We start from the raw sequence: 20,531 nt of genomic DNA on the forward strand, positions 1-20,531 counted from the left end.
GTACCGATTATGTAGATATAATTTATTTATTTACAACTGCTTTCTGCCATAATTTGTATTCTCAATCCCGAAATTTCACTTGTCATCGTTGTTTTTTGGCGGTTTCTCTCGTTTATTTATTTTAGAAAAATAATTTATTTTGATAGTAGCATTTATGTTATGAATCAATTTTTGCTTTTCAATGCGTGTCTTGTAAAACAGCGAGCACGGTTTCATTTCAGAAGCAGATGACACAATAGTCAACAGTCTTCTTGAAGATGGTCTCTTTTTTGGTACTGAGCAACACTTCCAAATTCTAGGAAGAATAATGGTCCTCGGACTGAAATTTCAAAACCTAACTCGGGTCGGGCCGGAGAATTTTTCGTTTTGACCCGATGGGGCATGTTTAATCTGAAATTTGTCTAAAAATGCCTAAAAACAACTTCATAAAAAAATTCATTGAAGAGTCATGACGTTCAGAAAGAAGTGACCAATTTTTGTGGCAAAGTGCATTTTACATGAAAAACAATGTGAGAAACATAGGGGCACAATTCGAATCGCTAGATAGTTTCTAAAAATAAAATGATTTTTTTTTGTGTTAAAGGGATTATTTACAGTATGAGTGGAAGAAAACAAAAATATACAAGTACACAAAAAATTACTTCCAGAGGGTGACAACTTTTTGTTTGCTGGAAGAGAGCAGACCATATCCGGTCGGGTTCCAGGACAAAGAGAAGATGGCATTTCTGAAAGTTATACGAATAAAGATCTATAAATACTTAATTCTCGAGATCATTCAATCAGGAATGGCTTGCGAAAACAAAAAATTTTTCAGAACTGTTTCTTAATCGGATGATTTTCCGTACCGAAGAATCTATTTTTGCAGCATAGATAGGACATTAAATAAATCACAATTTTTCTAAATAAAACCCACTCAGAACTGCTTGTCAGTCGTTTCTCGAGTTTGGCGCTGTGTTTATTCCAAATGAAGATGGAGCCATTCGAGCTTCCGGCAGCTACGTACTCGTTTCCAGAAGAGAGAATGACTCGTGATGTGTCCGAACTGGTACGGTAGTTTTCAGCGCTGAAATTTTGATAAACATAATGTATTTTATTGAAAAAAATTTTGATTTTTTTATAGGACCACGATTTGTTTTTTTTTAACTGTGTCCAAATTTATTTCTCTCGGTTTTCCTCTATTCTCTATTCCCAAAACATTTCAGTTTCGGTTGTTCTTCAAAGGAGGGGGTGGGAAATTTGGAGAAGTCTTTTTGAAGTTACGTTGGATGGATGGTGTAGTGTTCACACATCGTGTTAGAATCGTACCGTTTTATCTCCCCATTTAATAACGTAATAAAGTTACGGTTTCTTAGTCGCAACAGAAACAGTACTAAAAGTGTATTTACGACTCTATAAGACACTGTTTCAATTTATTGTCGAATACTGATATCCGTTTTAGTCATTTTACGGAAAGTGATTTCTCCCGTTGCTTTATGATATTTAGGTAAATAACATAAATTTCTCTCCGTACCGATCGGACAAGTAATTAATAGTACCAACATACATGAATGTCATTATTGTTTTGAAACAAGTATCTTCTATTTGCAATTGTGTGATTTAATCTTGTTCTTTACATAAAACATTTATCTTCTTTTCGAATTATTCCTCTTACTCCATGAAGCATAATAACTTATCTAGCTCCTTATAAAGCGGAAATATGTTTTTTTTTTCTCATTAGAAAAGAAATGCGATTGCATTAAAAAAGCCAGTGGGATGCACATGACAGTTGTGACTTTGGATACACAAGTTTTCTCTAATACATTCAAGCAAGAACCTCTAGCTCCTTTTTTTCTGAAAGGAAAACCTAAATATTTACATTTCGAGTGTTCTCATTTGTCTTCATGAGTTCTCATAAAAAGTACCTTTTATAGGTGTCTGTGTGGGGTTTCCAAAACATACATGTTTTGAATTCTTGGATCCGCTTAGAAGGTGCTCGTCAATATTTTATAAACGGCTCTAATTTTGATAAGCTAGCTCGCAACTTGCCTAGTATTATATGTAAAATCATGAGAGGAATCTAATGGTTTCGGTTGACGAGCTGTTAAACTAACACAGAAAAAGTTTTTTGCTCGTCAACTTTAACTCCAAGAATTCTTGACATATATTTTCCAAAACAGTGGGAGTCATGTCTTTTATGTTTCTGGTGGTGCTGTTTGTCGTGAAGAGCACAAGTAGCGGATTCACGTTAGCACAGACAACAGCATTCATCCTAGGTGATACTAGACACATACTCGAGTCACGAGCTCCAAATGTATACTTTCTGATATTCTGTTCCGATAGTACCATTCTATTCTTTAGTACTGCTACAACTGAAGTAATACAAGAAATTCGTAGATTATAATTAGATTTTGGCTTATTTTGACTAACAAGATGAAAAACAGATTATCATTGATATCCTATACTCAATTCTATAAATTTCGTATTCTTTTTATATTATTTATGTATAATCCTCTCCTCCATTTCTCTATTTCCTTTATCATTGCTCATTCCTAACACCCTCGCTCTCACTGTACTTTACACCCTCGAACGATCTCTCACTCCATCCAACGCTCTCTCACCATGACGCATTCGTCCCAAGACTTTTGACTCCGCCCCCAACGATCTGACGACCAGCTTCCATCATTCCATCTCTCATTGTTACATTCGTCCCAACAGGAGACGGTCGCCCAAGACCGTCCTCCACCTTTTTCCCCCCTTTTTCTTTCTTTCTTTCTTCACTTTGTTACTTGTTATAATTTGTATACTTTGTTAACTCTTTCTTATACAAATGGTTTAATTACCCAAGTTTGAGATACCACACGTGTCATCTACACGAGTAAAACCATTTTACCACACACTAGCTGGAATTGCCATAGGACAAGGACAGCTACACACCCGACCACCATTTGCATTTTAGTTTATATCCGGAAAAAGACATCTTCATATAAACACGCTAAGCTTGTCACCTATTTGTAACACCCAAAAACGACTGTTAGCACAAAATTGATTTCTATCGCAATTACAGTTTCTTGTCTAATGGGCACTTTAAATTTTGTAGACTTTTGAAACTCTGCATAGGTGAGCAACAGATCGTTTTTAATTTTCAATCAAACAGGGCTTATTGAACTATAATAGCTCATAGTGAACACTGCTCGGACCTTCATCTGAAAATTTTAGTGTTCTATTATTCCTAATCCAGATTTTCTCTGCTGGAAGTGCCATGAATCTCTCCCTTTGTAACATTTCCAAAATTCGAATCTGATTCTTATTTTCACGAAACTAATTATAATTAGTTGTGCTTTCCGATGGTCACATATTTATCTCGTAATTGTCGCCTAATGTGAGTCTTTAAGCTGGATTATTCTCGTTTCTGGTAACGCCTAGTTGCTTATTTTCGAGTTGTGCGTTGTTGTCTTATCAAGTGCTGATTACCTCACGTTTGTGGCAGTCTTTTAGAAACTAGGGGATATTTTAGGAAATGATCTGCCACCAGCCAGAGAAAAGGAAAGGAAATCTTAACTCGCAAGTGTGTTCTGGCGAATATTCGTTGAACTTGAAAAATAATTTTATGAACTTGAAAAATAATTTCAAAAAAACACTTCCAAAAAAGAGCATCCAATTTATTATATACAACTTCTAATGCCCTCCCAATCAAAACTGAGTCTGTTAAGGCTTTCTAACTGATCAACCCTGTAAAATGCGTTTTTTTTTCACAAATAGCATTAAAACCAAGCAACGCATAATGTGTTCATAAAACTATCTTTTATATTTGCCTGTGTACAGTTTTTCCTGTCAGTTGGAACCATGACATTTTGGTTTCTGGCGGTGCTGTGTCAAGAAACACGCAAGTAGTGGCCTCAGGTTGGCAGAGCACTTCTCCTAGGTGACACCGCTGGGCACATGCTCGAGCTGGGAGTTCCAAATGTATTCCTTCTGCTACATTCTGTGTCGATAGTACGATAGTACTACTACAATTAAAAAATCGTAGGCTACATTCGGCTTATTCTGAATTGCTAGAGGAGAAACAGATGGAATCTGTCGAAATATTTCTTTCGAAGAGCTGCAGTACTCCCTGGCGCGCTATTCAAATTCATATCGGTTCACATTTTTTATCGCTTTTTTTGTCGCTTTTCCATTCTATTCCCACTTTTATTATTCCGTGATAAAAGGTGAGCCGAACCACTCCGCACCTACACTCCCTTCTCTTTCCCTTCCTCTGATGGTACAGTCCCTACGGGGCTCCGCCTCGACACAGCACAACATGGCGCAGCTCCTCCCCCCACCGGACGGTTGCATATGTATAAAGACCGCACCTGACCCCTCACCTCCATTTATTTTTCTAACTTTTCATCTTCTTCTTCTTCTTTTTCTTTTTCTAAAAAAAAGCCGGGATACGACTGTCCGAGCCTGTGACGCCGAGCAGAGCGGAAAGCTCATTGTATGTTGCTCATGCTTATAGAGAGGACAGGTGTACTGGTTTTTAATAAAGCATTACAGTGAAAAAGAAACACTGTCGGTCGTGACCAAAGGATGACGAAAACTACTAATTTTTAATTTTAGGTTTTAACCCATAAATTTATTGATTTTTGACGACCATGTTATTTTTCCCCTCCTCCAGTCGAGCAAAAATCGAGAAAAGACCAGCAAATAGAAAAACAATTTTAGGTCACAGTAGTTTTCGTTTTGAGACCAAGATATATTTCGTTTCTACCATATTTGGAATGAAAAACAAGCGGTTGCAAATTAGATATTATTTGGCATTTGCTGTTTTATAAAATTCATTCGGGAAGTTTCAATCATCTGAAGTTACATTTGAATGAACGTATTATTTAGATAATCCGGAAACCTTCACTAAAAACAGTTCGCTAAACTTTTCCAGTAGGGTGTTAATCCCTATAATACAACTTCAAATATGCGAAAGAATCCAAAAAAGACTTTCTGCTTACGCTTTAATGAGTTTTCTGATTTTATTCTGATCTGTTTGATTTCCTTCGATATCCTTCGGAATGTTTGACTCTCCGAATTAAATATGATGCCTTTTTGGCATTTTTCTTTAGGTTGAAGTCAATCACATGTTTTCAATAAGGCACGTAGTCTTGGCTCTGACGTTTATTCAGTTCATACTAGATAACGCGTGGGCGGTTGATTCGACAATGGACGCCAAGATAAAAAAGGTCCGGATAATGGGTATCCAAATTAAAAGCTCGGCACATATGCAAACCTTAAAAGCCCCAGATTGCGGGGAAGAACAAAGGATCGGGAAATCTTTGTTCACTCCTTAATTAGTCCCACCTCCTCATCATTAGCTTCCTTTATTCCCTAATTACTAGCTCCTCCCACTCCTTATTAAACAATTATGATTTTTCGATTTTTCAACTCCGCCAATTTTTTAAGTCTTCAGCTCCGTCCATTTCTCCTAGGCTCCTCCCACTATATAATACTAATTTTGTTCTTCCAACGCAACCATTTCTCAGTTTCCCTCTCCTGACCTCTCCTGCCCTTAATGGTCATTATTTCCTTTGTTCCGAATTTTCGGGATTATCCGGACTCGATAACTTACCTATAACAGTGAAGAGTTTGGAAGGTGCGTAGATCCAACATTGAAATTGTGTCGTCTCGAGTGGAGATTAGCAATTCACACCCATTCATAGAGACGTCCAACGATGTGATCCGTCCTCCCATCTCCACAGTCTTCACAGGTTCCACCGATCTTCCATCATAGAAACGTAGCTTCTTGTCAAAGTGTCCGGAGGCAAATAATGATGGGCTTCCACCTAAGTTTGTTGCCACATCCAAGATCTTCGACGCAGGGAACAATGACAGACTGCCTGAAAACATCATTATAGAGTTTTTTATTCATCATATGTTATCTTTTTACATCTCTGGTTCTGGAGGTCCCAAATCTTTATAATTCTGTCGGCACTACCAGACACAGCAGAGTGTGATTGGTAGAACTTGACACATGTAACTTGATCGGCATGACCAGATAGCGTGCTCTGAAAAGATTTACGATTGGTTGACAGTTTTATTGCTGACCGCAAACGAACCATCAGACGAGAGGTGTCCAGGTTCCACACCAGCACATTTTTGTCGTTTGAAGATGCGATGAGCAATTTTCTATCTCTCTCATAATCGATCCTGGTGAATGATGCGTTACTCCCAGATAATGTTTCTCTGTAACCTCACATTCAATCTTCTATCTACCTTTCCAAGTATACTCACATCCGTGTCTGACCTCCATGTCCATCCGTTTTCCACACTTTTATTTTCCTATCTGATCCTCCAGTTGCAAACGTTTCCGCGTCGAGCCATCTTACATCATTTACTTCTCCTTCATCGCATTCCTGTGATTTCATATTTTACAAATGAAATTTCTTTCAGGAAACCTACAAAAGTGAACTCCGCTCTCGAAGGAATACTATCGCCAAGGAGTAAGTCACCATTAGAATTAGTCGCGGGCATCGCTTTCAGCATTGCGTCTCTGAAAATTCGTTGCTGAATGTGATCTGGAATTTCAAAAAGATTTCTTACAATTTCAAATCAGTATCCGTGACTTCTTCCACTGCCTTTATTATCATTTCTTGCATTTTTGAGTGGCGCTTCCTAAAATAAGGATTCTAAATGGAAACAACTGAATCACTAACCTCTCTTCCATCGCTACCTCTGCGTTGAGCAAATCGATTCGTGTCTCGTTGAGCTGTCGAATTTTGTTAAGAAATTGGATTCTATCATTTTCCATTTCCTGGATTTGTTTTGTGAGCGCAGTTACAGTACTCTAAAGTTACATCTGATTTACAGGTTGAAAAATTTAAAAAAAACTTACATTTGTAGCTATTCTCTCATCATTTAGTTGCTCATTATCTACCAAAAATTTCTGAATCTCAACTTTCGCAGTAGCATATTTGCTACTTATTTTTTGAGACTGTTCTTCTAGCGATTTTTTCCTGAAAATAATTAAAATTAGGATTTTCTCGACCATTTTTCAAAGTTAAATCTTACTCAGCCAGTAAAGCGCTTGTTTTCTTCTCGAAACTCAGTATAGAATGATTCGCGTTGATGAGCCGCTGATCATTCTGACATTTCGATCGATACAACTCTGCCATTTCCTCTTTTACTCGCGCGAATTCTTCACTCTCCTTGAGATTCTCATCAGAGCGTGTTGAGTCATACTTATGACGTTTTTCTACTGCTGCGGAGAGTTTTGAGTCTGAAAATTGTGATTCAAACAATATTAAAAAAAAACTCACAATTATCATAGAAAACCGCGATTTTCTTATTTTTCTGTTTCACATCTTCCAACCGCTGTACAATCAACTTCCGATAGTCTTTTGACATGAAATCTGTAAAAGAAAAATCTAGAAATTTTTGAGCAACAAAATATTACTGAAAAAATGTGGAAAAACAAGGTAAAATTAGCAATTAAATAAACAAAACGTGACTTGTTATTGAGGTTGTCAATGGAGCGCGTTTTCTAGGGTAGTGTGTGTTTGGGTGAAGAGAGGCGTGCGCGCGCACAGGATAAATAAAAGGAACCCAGTGTGAAAAAACAACGTTTTGGGCCAAGGACGCTTGTTTCGAGATGAACTAATTTGTTAAAGTTTCAATTTATCGTTTCATCGATAAAATTCGCTTTTTTAGAAAGGAAAGTCCTTCTAGGTTTACTGTAGCTCTATAGTTTTTGATATATTTTTTCATTAGAGTAATTGTTTACTGATAACGTTGTATTTATTTGCACTATCAGACAGTATCTCATCAACATACAGTGTTCGCTGAAAAAGCAAAGGGTTCACCATTAGCATTAATTGTTTTCTGTCATTGTCCAGGAAGTTTCTTGATTCCTTCATCAAAAAAACTCTGGCTTCAGCTGGGCAAAGTATTGAGACAGCTCAGTTTTGATGTCCTTCTTTTGTCTTGAAAGTTTTTTAATCAAGATGTCGCTGGTGATGGATGGGACAAAAAAAATTCATCCATACGACTGGAGCCCAGCATTTGAACCTTGCAACATGAGGTCGCGCGTAGTCGTATTGAAAATTCAATTACGCTTTTTCTCCTCTTCTCTTCTTCACTGCCTGTCTAAGTTTTCTAACCCATTCTCCAAAGATTTACATGAAATAGAGAACCCATTTTATTCATGATTTCTTCATTAGAGGTACAGTTTTGGTTTTTTGCTATTCAAAAGCTCGATGTTCACATTGCATGATACTTTTTATTTCTGTTTGTTGTAACAGAGAGTAATCTCTCAATGCCTCCAACGCTGATTGTAAAGTTCTTTGTTGTGTAACAATTTTGAAAATTCGCAACTGTTCTTTTGGGAAAGTCGATTTTATTTGTTTCTTTTTGAATGGATCTATTGAAAATAGTCTGACGAAAAATTAGGCACTTTTCGTTAGTTGAGATAGATGCTCGAGATCATTTTTAGATTCATCAGAATACAAATTCCAACTCTTTCGTCATCCTCCGATGGTGTCAAAATCACCCCAAGGCATTTGCACCTGGCATGAAATTTGTTCACTGTTGAATGCAACTGAAAATTGTTATTGTAAAAATTTCCCATTTTCTTTCTAACATGTCACGCTCTCTGTTTTTTGGAGAAAACTTTGATCTTAATCCACGTTTTTTAGATGTAGGAGACAGTTAGGGATGAGCAATGTTGAGTGAATACTTGTCCTAGTTGTTAGCAGACAGTTAGGGATGAGCAATGTTGAGTGAAGACCTGACCTAGTTGTTATCAGACAGTTAGGGATGAGCAATGTTGAGTGAAGACCTGACCTAGTTGTTAGCAGACAGTTAGGGATGAGCAATGTTGAGTGAAGACCTGACCTAGTTGTTATCAGACAGTTAGGGATGAGCAATGTTGAGTGAATACTTGTCCTAGTTGTTACCAGACAATTAGGGTGAGCAATGTTGAGTGAAGGCTTGACCTGGTTGTTACCAGACAGTTAGGGATGAGCAATGTTGAGTGAATATAAGGCTTGACCTTGTTGTTATCAGAGTTATTGGTCTCTTTCGGTTTCATTCCTTTTTCTTTTAAATACACATTTATATTTTCCATAGTTCGAGTGTCCGCCGTCTTTTGTAAAGTTGTGATTTCTTTTTCTTTCCAAACTTCTCATTATCTTATCTGACCAGGCGAGTACCATTTTGAAAATTGTATTACCATTCTGTGCTCTCGATAAAAATAAGATCACTTATTCAATTCACTCAACTTCGTAGCCACCCAACAACCAAGTTTTCTAACGTGTTTAGGAAGTACCGTATTTGCTCTAACCACCTCATGCGTGCATTTTGAGCATATATATCTCTTTTGCTATGAGAGATATCCAACTTTTGTCGACTGATAACATATTTTAGATATTAGGATATGATTTGTCAGATGAAAAATTTGATGTCTCTCATGGAAAACAAAATAATGAGCTCATAGTTCAAGTATAGGTGTGACTATTCATCATTTCTCAAATTAGCTGAATGCTGAAAAAAAATCAATGACCAATTTTCATATTCTTCCCTACCCTTGTCGAGTACGTTTCATGCTATTTAATTTTTGCAAGAATTATACTCTAATCTCCCTATTGGATCCAACTACCTGCCACCTCTTTCTTTCTCACGAGGTACTCCTTTTTGGTTTTCAAGAAAGACCTTCAACCATACTATTTGAACTATTGATTCTGATCTGGCTTTCCATCCCCAGTTGTTTCTTTTCCAGCAAACACTTATGCGAAAGAGACTTAACACACCTAGTTTCTTACTCTGTGATTCTTTCTTTTATGTAAATATTACTGTAAGCGTCTGAAAACCCAGCACCGATAACATCCGATTTATTAAAACTAGAGGTACAAACATAGTTTTTTCAAAAATTATTTGGGGCGTGTGCAAGTATAGTAGACATGGCGTAGCGTCGTGGCATTTACATTGTTTATCAAAGCTTGCCAAATGTTCTAGATGAATTCATATTTTGGAAAAAAAAACCTTCGCGAGGTTTAAACCGTAATTGGAATACATCACAATTTTTTTCTTCTCCCTCTTTATAGATTCCAACAGTTTATATCTGCTTTTTCGAGTTTCCTACATTGATTCCATTTCTTATTTCCAGTTTTTCTTCTTTCTTCCCACCAAAAAAAAAAATCATTTTTCAGGATCTCATCATGGAAGATCTCACAAAGAATTTTCAAGACTGCAACGTCAACGATGAGCCTAAGAAAAAGCTCGGGCTCGTTCCACTTGCTCCAAAAGTGGACCGTAATCCGGAAGGAACTCCAGTGACTCTCCACACCAACTTGAGAAAACTCAGTAAGTTTTTTTTCGAAGTATTAGGTTGAAGACTTTTTCTACCAGAATTTTAACTAACATGTTCCTGAATTTCAGATGTGGAACCCAACACCCCTGTTTACAACTATTCGGTGAAAATCTTATACGTCTTCTCGACAGCCGACGACAAAGAAGCCACCATCGAGTTCTCCAATTTCCAAGAAACTGGAGCAAAACAGGACAGAGCCAGACGTTTCTGCCAACGAGCTTTCACGGAGGCCCTTCAGCTTTGTCCAGAGCTTCGAACTGTCGGGACTACATACTACGATCGCCAAGCCTCTTTGTACAGCCTTCAAAAGCTCAATCCAAGGTAGTTTAAGAAAAATCATTAAACTATCCATTAATTATGTATTTTTCAGAAGGAAATTGATATCACTATCCAAAAGAAGGTCTCATCTGCAAGAAACTTCGTTCGAGCTGAGTTCAAACTCGCAGCAGTTGCGGAGACCTACCAGGCTACTAGCAACGACATGAAGAGGATTGCAAACGCATGTCCTGCATTGGCCGACAAGACGTTCCCAGAAGCCTTGAGCATCTTCATCTCGGGACCAGCCTACGCCAAGTGAGTAGACATTTGAAAAAGAAATTTGTCAACTAAAAAACATATTACAGCTCCAATGTTATAACAATAAATGGTTGCGTCCACTACCTTCTCGACACTTCTGCTATTGGGTTAGTTGATGAGAGCCAAAGACAGTTGAAATATTAATGGTGTTTCAGCTTCTTCAAAGATCTTTATTTCCCTGAAGGAGGATTATACACTGCGCTAGGAGCCGCAAAAGGGATCAAGTATCTTGAAGGAAAAGACAAAAACGCGAGCCTCTACATGGCAACTGAACGTAAGTGATAATTTCTGAATTCCAAGTTATGACGTTGATTTTTTAGTCAAAGTGACATTGTTCCACCCGGATAACATCCCACTTCCGGAGCTGATTTCTCAATACTTGGGGGGTCTTGATGAGAGACTATCCGCGACTTCTAAGGATGGACTCTACGTAACTCGCGCTCTGAAGGGTGCGTTTTCCATGAAAATTAAAAACAAATGAGTATGAGCTTTTCAGGCTGCGAATTCTACTTAAACTACTCAAGGAGCGAGACCGTCAGCGACTTTGAGGACAACTTGGTCGTCAAGTTGCATGGTTTCTCAAATAGCGCTACAAACAGCTTCTTCGAGCGTGAGGAAAGTTCGATTTCGGTTGCTGATCATTTCCGAGAAAAGTATAACATTCAATTGAAGTACCCTTCACTGATGACGGCTCTTGCCAAACCAAAGGGTGGAAGATTGATGGTCTTGCCTGTGGAGCTGCTTGTGCTTTGCCCATCACAGAAGGTCACCAATGAACGTATGGTCAACAACGAACAATCTGAGCTCATTCGGGTAAGTTGCCTCGTATTGTACAATACTGATTTATAGCTATACAGATGTCTGCTGCCGAGCCAAACATCAGGAAGGCAGCAACTGAGGATGTGGTTAAAGCCGTCGGGATTGCATCAAGTAATGTGCTCGGATTCATTGGAGTTGGTCAACCAGAGACGGTCAACGGAATCGTTTTAGCCAAGCCAAAGATTACTTTTGCCGACAAAAAGGTTGCCTCCCTCAACGATCCGAGCGCCAAAGTTCCCACCGACTTCCGAAGAGCTGGCAACTTTTTCGAACCAAAGTCTCTTCAAAAATGGGAAATATGCTATGTTGAATGCCGCGAGATGCCGTATGTTTAGCCTAGACAATTATTTTCATTTGAATACTTTTTCAGAGGAGTTCCAGAAGAACTTGTTCGCAGTATGGCTGGAAACGGAATGAGCGTATCGAAACCAACTGTCCGGAGCATTCGTGAGCAAGAAGTTCAGGTATTAACAGGATTTCAGTCGTCTCCCACGAAATTTGTTTTCAGAAAGTGTTTGAAAATGCTAAACAAGCCAACTATCAACTGATCTTCTTCATCATCCCGAAACACTTTAACTCAAAAAAACCTCATCTTCTCATGGCAACTGGAAAAAAAATTTAAGATGGAAAAGTACACCGACAATGCAAACACGTTTTTTCAAATGTGTCGCATGAGCTGTACGTAAACAAATATGTAACGAATTCTGAGAGTGTCTGTCCACATGTATCTTCTTCCTACTGTCCCATCCCCCCATTGAACCCAGATTTTTTTTTCTCTCATTGGCAACATTGCTTTTAATGTGACTTTTTATTTCATCACGTTTTTCTTTCTCAGTGTCTAGTGACAACTGTGACTTATCTGTTTGATTTTTATCCAACAATTTCGAGCTTGGCTGATTAGCTCCATCTGGTATAATTAGCTGGTGTTATAGTTTTTGTACTACTCTCTTGTTAGACTTTCGTTTTGGTATCGCAGATGTTGCAAAACCACTTATTTTTTGCTGATATGTTCTGAATTCTTTTCAAACTTGAGGTTTTTCCAATTTGGAGTTCCATTTTTAGTCAATGAAATTGTTTTCCCGATTTTTCACACTTCGGATACCTTTCTTCTTTGACAAAAATTCGAGTTCGGAGGTGTTCCGACACAATCCTGCTTCGGCAACCAATTTCAACAAGAATATTCTTGCTGAATAGTATCCCGTCAGCCTTAAAAAAAGATCGTAGGAGATTTCTGTATTAATAGAAGCCGCAAAGCTTTCTTGGTTTATTTTTCCAAACCTAGAATTAGTTGTGTGTTGATCGTTCAACTCCACATGTCAATTTTAAACAGATCCCTTCCCGTTGCAGTCCTTTTCCATACCAAACTTTGGCCAATTCACATCTGGTTTATGTTTATTTCTGAATCAGATTGGCCGTTTCTTCTCAATCTCATTTTAAACTTTTCTTCAACCATCTTGAACTCAGCTCACATTTGAATTAGCTCTTTTTCCATGAAAATAGTTCCTAAGAGAGTGAAAAACATGTTATGCGCTTATACCTAACAGAATTTTAAATGTATTTGTTATTGAGTTTTATGTGACTTTTTCGTTCATTTCCATTTCCTTGAGTTAACTTCCTATTTTCTGAACATTTTAGAAATACCTGTACTTTTAGGACTGAACCAGGAAATCATTTCGAAAATTTCAAAAATCTACCATAATCTCGGATTGAATGCAGCCTGGTTCAATTATTTCTGCTAATTAATCCTGTCCTTAGAAAACATACATAGACAAATAATTGCAAGTTGCCGCTTTGAACTATTGCTCATATAATAAGGCGTCTGACTCAATTTCCCTTTACTACGGTATCTCATGACGTTGTTTTTCTCTTTCCTTTTCAAAGAACACAGAATAAAGAAACCAAAAAAGTCCCAAAAATTAGATTTTCAGTCTTACAACAACGTCAAAGAAACGAGAAGAGGGCTCTTAAAATTGAATCTTGTGATGGTTTCATTCCGAACCTCTTAACCAAATTCATTTCTCATCCTCTGCCGAGTGTACCCAAAGAGGTCCTTTTTTGGTGGTGCCGTTGTTTGGCCTAATATAGGAAGGCTTGACCAGCCACTTCTGTTTTCGATGGCCCGACATATTGAAATCAGATCCATTTTGTGCGGCGCGGTATTATGACCTCCATTTGTTGACTCCGATCTTTTAAGCTCAGCCCCAAAGAGCATTTGCTTTCTTTTTTGTTCATTTTTTTGTTCCTTGCAGAGGTTCTGTTAAATTCAAATTAGCATCTGTGTCTTCTTTGCTTGCACACGCCATTTGAATACTTTTAGAATCAAACGTGCACTCGTCAGAGTATTCTATTTCAGTTTCTAACAGTCTCAGTTACCCTTTATTCCGTTTAAATTCCAAAAAAAATTTTAACAAAGAAGCAAGACATGTTCATTCATCTTAGAAGGATTCAGAATGACCTATAACTTTATTACATTATTTGTTGATCTTCATTTTCCCACCTCCTCATTGAATTATCTGTCTGATGTTCTTTTTTTTGTGACATATTCGAATATGGATGTATGTAAAAATTATTATTCTGAGATCTTGCCTACTTTCCTTTCCTATCTTATTATGTCTAGGCTCTCATAACTTTTCCACCCTCCGCCCCCTTTCCGTAGTCTGGAATAGACCCTTCTCTATTTGATATGTTTTTGTCTACTCCATCTGAATTCGATCGAGTGAAAATGTCCTATTCGTTTAATGACTATCTCAAAGAGTTCAACTCTTGTATTTATCCCTATAATGTATCAACTTTTATTGAAGCAATGACAAATGATCATAACTATCAAGCGGAACTGGTGCTTGACAGAATTCGAAAGTTGTTTTTCAATGGTTCGAACTCTTCAATACGGGTATGGACTGGGGAAAATGAAACATAGAATCAATGAAAAATGTTCAGACATCGGATCTTCAACAATTTTGCTACCATGCGGATGTTCAGATGCTGGCTCAACTAACACTTCGCGGAGCGTTGGATCATCCCGGTTATCAGCGAAATCGCTCAGTATCTCAGTATTCATCGTGAGTTACAGACCTAGTACAGTAGTTTTGTCCAGATATTTAAGATCAGTATTCGATTTTTGAAAATTTGTGTGTTTCGTCAAAGACAAATATTCATTTTTTTTCGGTCATTCAACCTCTAATAACTTTTTCCAATTTTCAAAAGTTCTTCATTTCCAGAGACCCAACATATCTCAAACCAATTTTAACTGGTATCTTCCTGTTTGTTGGCTTGGTGGGCTTGATTGGTAATCTTCTCACTGTAATTGTCATTTCGAAGGTAACATCTCATATACCGCGAATACTATAGTGGAACGTCCCCCCAACTGTTGACTTCAAATCAAGTTATCTCGAAAATTGTGGCAAATATCACCAAGTAATCAACCTGTAAAATACTGTTGTTATTATGGTAAAAGTTTTGCCAGTTGACTACTTTTTGACATCTTCCACTGCAACCGAGATAAATCAGCTCGAAGTTGACGGTTAGCGATTGACTTCTATTAGAATTTTCACGGTAGATCCCAATTGCTTTTTTCTATTTTCAGACCAAAGCCCTTCACTCACATACCAACTATTTTCTGGCCAATCTGGCCACCAGTGACTTCTGTCTTATTATCGTTGGCGTAACATTCGACTTGGTCAACATCTGGAATGATGGTCAGCCTCCTGAGCTGTTTGGATACTGCTCTTTTACCAGTAAGAAGTATTTCCAATGTACTTTCAGTTACAAACTTTTTCCAGGCACATTGATATCTCTTTTCACATTTGCTTCAATTCTCACAATTGTTCTGCTGACGGCAGAAAGGTTCACAGCAATCTGTTATCCATTTTCACATAGAACAATATTTGACGAAAAACGGGTGAAACGATTTATTCTATTGATTTGGTTTGTTGCACTGCTCCCCTCGATTTTCATTGGATCAATGGTAAAAGCTATGGAAAATCATTTGAAACTTTGAAAAAATGTTACAGTTCAAGCGCGTTTGGCCTGATTTCTGTGGTTTTAATCGTGAAATGAACTATGTAGGACGATGTGACTTGCTGACTTCCCCAGACAGTCTTTTCCGGTATCCATTCGAATCAGCCATGGCAATCACGTTTGTTCTTCCGCTATTCTTCATCATCTACTGCTATTTTCGGATTCTCGGTCAGTAACTATCTTAGAAACCGATCTATCTTTCGGTAGTTTGTAGTGACTCTTAATGAAATGTCCAACTCCACCGTGGTCCATACTCCAGTCGGTAATGCTCGAAGTGAGAGTGGCAACGCCTTCCCGTTTCCTCCTAATTCCAACAACAACAACTCCAGTAGTCAGAGTTATCCATTGACAATTCATACAAAGAGCTCTCAACCACCGAAAAGTCAACAGGCACAGAAAATGGTCATCAAAATGCTAGGTATAACTTCATTGGCTCTGCAATAACGCATCATTAATTTTTTCAGTCACGGTCACTGGAGTCTTTTTTGTTTGCTACCTTCCTTATCACGCACAACGCTTTATCGTCAAGTACAAAAGAGATGATTGCTCGAGATCCGATTTCTGTCGTCTGTTGTACCCAATCGCCGGTATTTTTGCTATAACGTTAAACTTATGATCACGATTAATGATTTCAGGGATTCTCCAGTACATTTCCGCTTCATTGAACCCAATCTTTTACAATTTAATGTCGGTTCGCTTTCGCAACGGTTTCAAGAAGCTCATCAAGGACGTCTGGACACACAGAGCTCGCAGCTACATCAATTTAGCTCGCCTCTGAACACATTGTCTCCAAAGGCTTCTTTCATTGAATCAAAAGAATTTATCTTCCGAACTCTTCGCTTGCCAATTATACTCGATGCTGTTTTTTAATGTTTATTTATATTTTCTGACATTCCGTATGACTTATTTTCAATCTTTATCTGTCCAAAATAAAAATTTTCACTTAAAGCACAAGTTTTCAATGCATATGGCACGTTTACAGTAATTTCGGTTCAGAAGACGTCTTCTTTTTGGGCCCTCAACGATTAAGCCACTGACGAAGACCCTATAGGTTTTCGACCTTTGAATTAGGCTTTCTGAAATGAGATAAATGATTTAAGCTGGATATTAATTATTTTTCCATGACTTTTCAGCAAGGTTTTATTTCAAAAACCCCTAATATTCTAAGTCTGCTACTCTTTGGGCTGTTTATCGGATTCGGATTTGATACATCAGCCGATTTCAGGTACATCACGATTTGTCCACCAAAATTAACCGTGTACCTGAGCCGAAGACTCTACGATGTGTCCACTGATATTCACTGTGTGGCTGAACAGAAGACTCCGCGGCTTTTTGATACTTAAATTAGATTTACTAGATTGAAATAAACAGCTTCAGCTGCGTAACTCTATGGAGAATATGAGACATAAAATCTGATCAAACTTTAAGCTGGACACTTGGTTTGACACGGGTACTTTTCTTTTTGCAACGAAAAAAAAACGATTTCAGAGGTGTTCCAACACTATTAGGTTGGTAAGAAAGTAATGAGCGTTTTTGATTTCTTTTAACCTCACACAAAACTAAAACAAGAGGATATCAATCAGAGGACTTTTCTCCATAATTTTCGACCATTTACTGCCACCGCATGATCAAAGTTTCGATGTCTCTCTTGAAGAACTACACCAGCTGTAATTTGAAGTAGTTAGTACCAAACGCGCATTACTTTTTTACCAACCTAATATTTTGTATCGGCAACTCAATTTTTCTGCTGAAATTTTAGCGGAAGTTTCCTTCGAGTTTCAGAGACAATTGTAAAAGACTTCTGAGTCTATAAGAGCCGTAACTTCTGAGTCTATGAGAGCTGCATTTCACAATCGAGCAACAGGGGAAGCTGGCTGAAAAATAGTCGAGAAAAGTGTGTATAAGGTCCCTTTTTACCAATATCTGTTTCTTAAACCTTATAGAAAAATATCATTTGGAACTTTCTTGAATTTTTGTTTGTCTATTTCAATCAGGGTCCAATTCATAGGCGAAAAACGGTGATTGTGTGAGAGAATAGCTCTTATCCACTAAACCAAGCTTTTCGGCGTCGTCGAATATAGTCTTCTGTGGAGCAATGTCAGGGAGCGTCTGAAATATCCGTAAATTTTCTAAAATACGTCTGGTGTCTGAAAACCAGTTTTTGCTATCAACCCGCTCGTTTTTATTCAAACGGAAACTCATTTTATTGGAGAAACGAATGAAATTTATTGGAAAAACGAATATTTTCACATTTTTTCGACCAAATTTTTATTGTCAATCAATCTAGATATGTTTCTCCACTCGCATTAACTACTGTTGATCATTTACGCAATCATTACAGGCGGGAATTCTTAAATAAAATCCAATGAACTGTTTATCCTTCTTCGAGTTATCCAATTCTTGTAATTTCTGCAGATTGAAGTATTCCACGCTAGCCAACAGTATTCTTAAATTTTTCTAAACAAGATTTTCTGCAAAAGTATTGTTCAAACGATTGTTTCAAGCACAAATCGCTGGAAATCTGCATTTATTGCGCTCTCGCCGATCAATTTCTGTTCCTTGTGTTGTCTGCGTCTCGTTTTCGCAACGATACTCCGCGGGTCTTACCACGAAAACAGCCGAGTGAGGGAGAGATGGACGGGCGGACTGCGTACTGCGTAAATTCTACTGTGGCATTTTCTATCTTTTACAGCTAATTTTTCAGCTTCTTTCGTCAAATTTTGTTGTTAAAAAAATAGAAAAAGAGCTATATTTTAACTTTTCATGAAGATTATAGAAGTTTTTCCGTGTTTTACTGCCGCCTAAAGGAAAAAATAGTTTGTTCACCTCGTTTTGCCTCTTTTAAAATTCTGCAACCACGCTAAAATTCAAAATTTCTTTCAGGGTACCACCATGTCGTTGAGCCGCATCCTTCCAATCGGGCAGAACGCCCGTGTCATCATTATCCCAGCCAGATTTGCACACGCTGCCGCTCCACGTAAGTTTTTACCGGCGATGAGCGAAAATCGATAAAACCATCATGCGGAAAAATCAAAGCGTTCTTGCAGAGGCCGCCACTGCCACCGACGATGCCCCAAACTTCTTCCAAAAGTTGGCTCTTCGCTTCCAAGGAGTCCCACTCAAGGGAGAGGCTCACGCACCAAAGTCCATGTTCGAGGACTGCAACAAGGAATGGTCTGCACCAGAGCCACTCCCAGCCATCCCAAAGGACTTCAAGGAGCACCCAGACCGTGATTTGGTAAGTTCTAGACTCTCAGAATTGAACTACCTCAAATTTTGTTTCAGGTCAACTACCCATACCCAGCCAGACCAATGTACCCACCAAAGTCTCGTCTTCTTATGATGCCAGACTCGTGGTTCACCGCCTTCAACAAGGTCACCGGAGTCTCCGGACCATACTTGTTCTTCGGAGGACTTTTCGCTTTCCTCGTCAACAAGGAGTTGTGGGTGTTCGAGGAGCAAGGACACATGACTGTCGGATGGATAATCTTCTACCTCTTGGTCTCCAGAACCGCTGGATGTAAGTGAAACAGATTTGGTTGGAGACTCACAGGCATCCTTTGCTGGTCTCTGCTTATTTTTACTAGAAAGACACCTCTCAGTTGTCGGCTTGTAACTTCTGTCATGAGTAGAGAGATGTTTGGCTTTTGGGTAAATTTCGACCAGGTGGACTCAGGTTTTGGTCATATTTTGGCAATCATAGATGTAGTCAGGTTTTGGTCGAACGTTGAGAGCTAAAGCGATCTTTCCAGACTTAAATCATAAGCAAACTCCGGCCAGTATTTGCCGGCAACAGCCGGCTTATGACCTATCATCCATTACCACATAAGGCGACCTTAACTAAATCATTTGACTTTCAGACAAGATCGACCAAGGACTCTACCAGGGATACCAAGACCGTGTCAACTACTTCAAGGGACTCATCCAGGAAGATCTCAAGGACGTCGTCGAGTTCAAAAAGACCTCGGCCGCCCAAACCGAGTCTTTGAACTCCATCAAGGACGCTCTCCCAACCGCCCTCAAGGAGTCCATGGCTCTTCAACTTGAGGCCACCTACAGAAAGAACGTCCAGACCGTCGCCACTGAACTCAAACGCCGTGTCGACTACTTGAAGGAGACCGAGGAGACCAAGGCTCGTTTCGAGAAGGAGCAACTCCTCAAGCTCATCAATGACAGTGTGAGTTATTTTGCAATTCGTAGCAAACTTATAAAGTTTTGCTCTAACTACTGGGGACACTTTCAACTTGAATAGTTCATCTAGCTTGAAGATAAAGCAGTGCCGCTGCTAACTAAATCTGTGAGAATTTCAAGTCTAAAATTTTACAAACCAATTCCAGGTGGATAAGCAAATCAACGACCGATCATTCAAGGACCAGTATCTGCAAAACGCCATTCAACAGCTCAAGGGATTGAATGTGCAACTTTAAATTACGAGATGGAATATCCAAGGCTTCTTTGTACCGATAACAAAAAACTTTTTAAATTTCAATTCCTCACCACCTCTCACTCTCTCTCATTTTTAGCTGTTGTCTTCTCGGATAAACGTCGAGTTTTTTTTTTCACCTGTTGTTCGATCGTGTTTGGTATAGAGATAAAAATAAAATAAAGAAACCGAGATTTGTCGGAGAGTTCAGTGCATGTTTAACGACTTTTTTCCTTACTTTTGAGTTTTCTCTCTAAACCTTCTTGTTAGTTACTGCGGGATTGTTTTAGGATGGTTTTCAGGTACCTGACTTTGCTATCAGCAGACACAGTTTTAGAAAATACTTCTCGACAAGCAGAGTTTGGGCAGACACGCTGCTAGCTG

The 20,531-nt window shown here is 38.5% G+C and overlaps 4 protein-coding genes across 4 annotated transcripts; 3 read left to right on the forward strand and 1 right to left on the reverse strand.

The window, feature by feature from the left end:
• Nucleotides 1–637: 637 nt before the first annotated feature.
• Cbr-atg-16.1 lies at nt 638–7,353 on the reverse strand (the record flags this gene model as incomplete). The annotated part of the gene is made up of 12 exons (XM_002644496.1): nt 638–725; nt 914–1,063; nt 5,579–5,846; nt 5,897–6,014; nt 6,066–6,192; nt 6,241–6,362; nt 6,409–6,499; nt 6,550–6,621; nt 6,663–6,793; nt 6,842–6,962; nt 7,018–7,225; nt 7,266–7,353. 12 exons carry the CDS (start codon nt 7,351–7,353, stop codon nt 638–640), a joined length of 1,584 nt encoding a protein of 527 aa, XP_002644542.1.
• A 2,807-nt stretch (nt 7,354–10,160) lies between these two features.
• Nucleotides 10,161–12,329, forward strand: CBG14470 (the record flags this gene model as incomplete). The annotated part of the gene is made up of 10 exons (XM_045239606.1): nt 10,161–10,309; nt 10,381–10,633; nt 10,683–10,885; nt 10,936–10,995; nt 11,044–11,162; nt 11,209–11,337; nt 11,385–11,701; nt 11,746–12,032; nt 12,078–12,171; nt 12,216–12,329. The coding sequence occupies 10 exons, from the start codon at nt 10,161–10,163 to the stop codon at nt 12,327–12,329; spliced, it is 1,725 nt and encodes a 574-aa protein (XP_045095423.1).
• Nucleotides 12,330–14,429: 2,100 nt separating this feature from the next.
• Cbr-nmur-3 lies at nt 14,430–16,502 on the forward strand (the record flags this gene model as incomplete). Its single annotated transcript, XM_045239607.1, has 8 exons — nt 14,430–14,597; nt 14,645–14,766; nt 14,926–15,025; nt 15,291–15,671; nt 15,718–15,892; nt 15,939–16,142; nt 16,189–16,311; nt 16,360–16,502. 8 exons carry the CDS (start codon nt 14,430–14,432, stop codon nt 16,500–16,502), a joined length of 1,416 nt encoding a protein of 471 aa, XP_045095424.1.
• Nucleotides 16,503–18,616: 2,114 nt separating this feature from the next.
• Cbr-asb-2 lies at nt 18,617–20,151 on the forward strand (the record flags this gene model as incomplete). The annotated part of the gene is made up of 5 exons (XM_002644499.1): nt 18,617–18,701; nt 18,772–18,962; nt 19,010–19,244; nt 19,585–19,901; nt 20,062–20,151. The coding sequence occupies 5 exons, from the start codon at nt 18,617–18,619 to the stop codon at nt 20,149–20,151; spliced, it is 918 nt and encodes a 305-aa protein (XP_002644545.1).
• Between the last annotated feature and the right edge of the window lie 380 nt (nt 20,152–20,531).

The sequence above is a fragment of the Caenorhabditis briggsae genome (genome assembly GCF_000004555.2).
Source record: "Caenorhabditis briggsae complete genome, chrX, whole genome shotgun sequence".
Classification (NCBI taxonomy): Eukaryota; Metazoa; Nematoda; class Chromadorea; order Rhabditida; family Rhabditidae; genus Caenorhabditis; species Caenorhabditis briggsae.